General features: G+C 30.1%; 1 protein-coding gene across 1 annotated transcript; it reads left to right on the top strand.

Moving 5' to 3' along the window:
• Nucleotides 1-833: 833 nt before the first annotated feature.
• LOC114125913 (uncharacterized) lies at nt 834-5,637 on the top strand. Its single transcript, XM_027989729.2, has 3 exons — nt 834-997; nt 1,593-1,786; nt 4,311-5,637. The coding sequence occupies exons 1-3, from the start codon at nt 986-988 to the stop codon at nt 5,326-5,328; spliced, it is 1,224 nt and encodes a 407-aa protein (XP_027845530.2). The 5' UTR covers nt 834-985; the 3' UTR covers nt 5,329-5,637.

The raw sequence follows: 5,637 nt of genomic DNA, 5'->3' as shown, positions 1-5,637 counted from the left end.
TGTGTAATAAGTCTATTCGTTTTGCATCGTCACTTTATTAAGCAAATCAGGTCGTCACGTTATTTTAAATGTGCGGTACTTCTAAGAATATAAACGATGATGATGATGATTATGATAGGAGTGAGTTTTAACGTAACGTATGTATTCGTGGTAATAAAAAAGAAAAAAAATGTTTTAATAAGTGGATATTACGATACGATTTCTATAATTGTAGATCGACGCTTAAGGCTATTAATCTTAAACGTTAAATTTTGTAAACAAACGATTTAATATTACACAAGATTAGGTTAAATATATATGTATATAGGTATTATTATTACGTTAGATTTCTAAAGTCGTTGAAATGTATATTATTGTTATCAGATGGTAGGTATCAAAAATTGAGAGCCATGCACTATTGTACACTATTTACGAAACATTCAAAGTAAAAGTAATTGATTTAATGCCAAGACAAAACATTGTAGATACGTCTTAAATTTTAATTAAAAAACTGGCGCATTTCACGTACAACAATAATTTACTGCAATATATCTTACTTGCATTATCGTATGCGTAGGTACCTATATATTAAAAGAAAACACTCAAAACGGACGTGGTACAAACCACGGATCATCGACGATTACCAGTTTTTTCTTATAATAATCGCCGCAGGATTAAGATATATGATTTCGGCGTCTCGTGAGCAACAATAATTGAATGTCGTTAACCTCTGGGTTGGATGCGGCTGCATAGTTATTGCATAATACCCACACGTTTCTGTATTAATTTCCTACTTCTTTCGGCTAAAATAATGCATCGCGATAGGCCTAAGTATTCATCGAAGGAAGTGGTTTTACCCTACCTATTCTTGGTACTCGGATGTAACATGAACTTGTAACCTAACCTTGGCCATGAGTTCACATAAATAGGCTTGAGCAGAAGAAAGTAAAAACAATAATCTTTCTCTCACAGTTCCAAAGTGGTTCTAAAATATAATACGAAAACTATGGAGCTTCTGGTAAGTAATATTTTTCAATCTAAATAATTTTATGTTTATTAATATTATACTTTTATAAGTAAAATGTGTTTTTGATTTTCGTTTGGACATTTTACATAAAAATCACTAATTATTTATGTTTTAACTCTTAAAGAATGATTAATAGTTTTATTGTTTTGTATTAAGTCTTTTTCATCATTTAATATTACAATTTTTTTAATTATTTTTACAAAAATTATGATATTGATGAAGTATTTAGTAAAGTATAATATGGTAATCGATTTATAATTTTTATTCATGTGAATTTTTTAAAATTTTGCATATTGATAAAACTAATAACATAATGTATTAAACTATTTAAACTTATACAATAATCAACACTAACAAACTTTTGCTGAACTCATTTTAAACACATAGTTAATTTTAATTTTTAACGTTCACTTTAATAATAATACCATTTTTAATAAAAGATAATCTTACGTCCGATATTAGTGTTTAAAAAATCAAGTCATATGGGTGTAACTAATAAATAATAATAGTTCATAATCGTACTATATTGTATATTGTACATCATATTTATGTATAACATTCATTTTAGAGTTTAATTTACTTTCAGAAATATACCTTGATGAGTTTGCTCGTGACGTGTTTGTCAGTGGCAGCTGATCCATTAAAACAAAAACCACAGGCATTAAATACTTCACCAGCTAAAAATTCTCAACAGCAAGTAGCTAATGAATTAAAGCCAGATTTTGTACCAATATACCTCTATGCTAGAGAAGAATCATTGGATGGTGATTATAACTACAAGTGAGATTTCAATATTAATTATATGACTTTATATACAAGACGGTAAATACATTAAAAATATGCAATTTTTCTTGGCCCTGTACTAATTTTATTCCATCCATTTGGTTTACTGCGTGTTGAATATTATAAAAATATAAGTTTACATGGGTTATGATGGTGTTATAACGACAGTAAAAATGTTTTTTTTTTGTTTTATACATGTTATTAAATTGCATAAAAACTATTTTTATTTATTATACTCGTATAGGTATATTATTTTTATCAAACTTATAGCTTACAATTTAAATTATTATAAATATATAAGCAAACACAATTACATAAAATTTATATAAGGTCATACAAGTATGATATTCTTAACATTGTGTATTAATTATTTTTCTATAAAAATGTAAACTTTTATAAAATCTTAAAAAAATTTATACATTCAAATATTTAAACCTTGCAAAAGATGATATTTTTAAAAACATTTTGTATCACTAGAAAATTACGATGGCGTGGGAATTAGATATAATAACATGTTGTACAATTTAGAGGTTACGGTTGATCGGATGAAACAAACAATAAAACATGAATATTGAAAAATAGTATAGTTAGATATAAATAATAAGGAATTGTTTTTTTATTGTGTGATTTTATGATTACGATTTAGGAGAAATCAAATTAGCTAATATTAGTTATTTATGAATTATGATATAATTTTTATATTATTATGATAACAGGGAAAAGAATAACTTAATAATTTAATGTATAAGATATTTTTTTCATAATAACAATTTCGTAACCATGAAAATCTATTACTACTACATAAATATTGCCACATAATATATTTGTACACAGTTTTATTATATACTCGTATTAACTTAAGTTTAAATTGTTTAAATTTTGATTCGATTAATTTTTGTTAAATTGTAATATTAATTAAGCTACTTGTAATAGCGATATCTAGCTATTATTTGAGCTGATAGCATGAATATATCTTATAAGTAATGCGATTTAGACTTAATATCACCAATCAGTTAAATATATAGAATATATAAATAAAAAAGAGCGTGTTTGAAAAGTTATAACTGTAATTTTGTTTATTTTATTTATGTGAATCACATTCATCGATATAGTTCTCTAAAATATAAGCTCATAGTGTATCAAAAAACGAAATGAAAACAAGTTATCTAATAAATAATTAAATTATAATAAATTATAGATTAAAACATGCAGATTCCAAGTATTCAATTTTTGTACTCTATAATATTATACAAATAAGATGTTGATTATTTGTATGAATAATGATTTGTACCTTAATGAATTAACTTTATATCTTTAGTGAATTTTAATCAATTAGTATTGATTTTTTACAATTAATTATTTATTTAATATGGTTATAGAAATTTAAGGTAATATATTTTTAGATAATTTCTTTCTTGGATAAAATTGATAGAAATCTAATTTATTGTCTTTTTATATTTCTTGTTTTTTTTATTTTTTATTTTGAGCTTTAATTATAAAAGATTCATTACTGTTGGTAAGTATGTGTGTGTGTGTTTGCGCACGAAATTATAGTATTATTTTGAAATTTTAACTTGCACAAATAAAAAAATTAAAATAACTGCAATTAAACACATACAATAATTAGTCGATGAAGTGCCTAATAATTTATTTTAATATAATATGAAAATAATGATTAAAAAGATAGTAATGACGATGAATTAAATATGTACATTCTTTAATGTTTAATGATCACTATAAATTATAAAATAATAATATAAGTGTCATTATTATACATTTTTACTGTTTTTTTTTTTTAAATTATTTTTTTTGCCTACAATTATCTAGAAAAATTAAATTTATAATTTTTGTGCGTAAATAGTTTAATTTTTAATTTTAAGTCTATATTTTTATTCGAACCCTCTAAACTTACATTTTGAACAACTTTGCGTCATTTATGTAAGTTGTATACATAAAATATATTGGTCACTGCATCTAAATATTATTAAGTTAAATATAAACATGATTTGAGCGTACCTACTTATGTAATATTATAATGAATATTATGTACTTACTACCTTGGCAATATTTCTAAAACTTGGTCTATAATCTTGTATGTATATTATACAAATGCCCAAGAAAATTAATGAGACATATTAAAAACGAGTTTTCATTGAGTACTAAAAGTACTGCAGTTATATTTTAATTTAAATTATTGTAGCAGGAGTTAGGAGGTACCCTATCTCCGCCTAAAAGTATCCATTTTTTTTATCACATGTAAATACCATCTTAACACAGTTATCTATATTTGTAACTGTGAGGCTACGAAATATCTATTATCACATAAAATATAATAATCACATAATAATTGTAAACTTGTTGATTATTTTATTCTTGCGTGAATGTTGTAAGAGTTGCATATTATTCGTGCAGCATTTAATCGTGTCTAATCTAGTTCATATCATTCGTGTTCGTTTATACCTACGTGTATAATTTATACACACATATTTAATATACCTATATATTTTATTTTTATATTCAGATATGAAACCGGAAATGGCATTTTCGCGGAAGAACGAGGCGTTATGTTGAACAAAGGAACGGAAAATGAAGCAAATTCGGTAGTCGGCTCATACAAATACATCTCGCCCGAAGGCGTACCTATAGAGGTGACGTACACTGCGGGAGTAGACGGATTCCGAGCATACGGTGCGCATCTGCCTGTAGGTCCGCCGGCAGCATCAAACTTGCCCAAAAATTTGGCATTCAAGAACGTCGCCCAGACGACCGCCTTCGCCCGGCCGCCGCAGTTCAGGACGGTTAATTCCGATTCACCGAAGGACGGTAGACAAGTGTTTTTTGAAGAGCAGCGTAAAACGGCGTCCGAGCCGTCCCAAGTTCAGCCGGAACAGCCCCAACTACAGTCGGAACGACCCCAAGAGCCACGGACGGTCGAACAGGTTAGCACCAACCAAGTAACCAACGACGTGGCGGAACAGTCGCAAAACGTGTTGTTCGTGGGCAGAGAACCGACCGAAAAGCCGGTGGAGACGATCGTCCGCGCATCGGTGGCGGCGACTGACCAATCGCAAGGCTCGTTGACCGGTAATGCCCAAGACTATTATCAACAGTCCCGCGGCCAACCCATTCCGGAACTTCAACCTACCTATCCGGGACTGCAGTCGAGACCTGCACCGCAGCCGTCCGTCGTACAGAGGTTCGAACCACCCAGATCGGTCGCACCGTCCGTTGTACCAGTCCTGCAGACAGTGCCTCAAAATGTACAGACTCAGCCAAGAGTTGTGCCAGTGCTGCAAAGGCTGGCGCCTGGGGGATATCAACAACAACAGCAGCCTCAGCAGCAGCAAATGTTGCAACTGAATCAGTTCAACGCGAGACCGGTAGTGCAGCAACCGCCTTTCAACCAGCAGCAACGTCCCGGACCTGTACGTCAGTTCAACATAGAACCACAACAGATGTGGTACGTGCCGAACAACCCGCAAGGACGGTACTTTCAGATGCCCCCTATGCAACGAACACTTGGATCGCCCAAATACTAGTCTTCGTTTTCGTCAGCAAGTTCACCAGCACGCAGTCGAACATCACTAATTTTAAGATCTTTTTTCCATGTTTTTGCACAATAAAATGTTCAGTGGACGATATAATACAATAATATATAATATTATACTATAATAGGTACCTATAATATAAATATATAATATACGTAATGTAATATCGTTAAGTTGTGCAGTATTGTGTGCACATATGGTTTAGACGACGATTGTTGTCTCATGTATTCGTGTGAAAATAGAAATTTAACATAAATCAATAAATTCGATCACTTCACGCGTGATCAATGGGTACTTGAA

The sequence above is a fragment of the Aphis gossypii genome, chromosome 2, assembly GCF_020184175.1.
Source record: "Aphis gossypii isolate Hap1 chromosome 2, ASM2018417v2, whole genome shotgun sequence".
NCBI classification, from domain to species: domain Eukaryota; kingdom Metazoa; phylum Arthropoda; class Insecta; order Hemiptera; family Aphididae; genus Aphis; species Aphis gossypii.
This window is presented reverse-complemented; position numbering and strand designations above follow the sequence as displayed.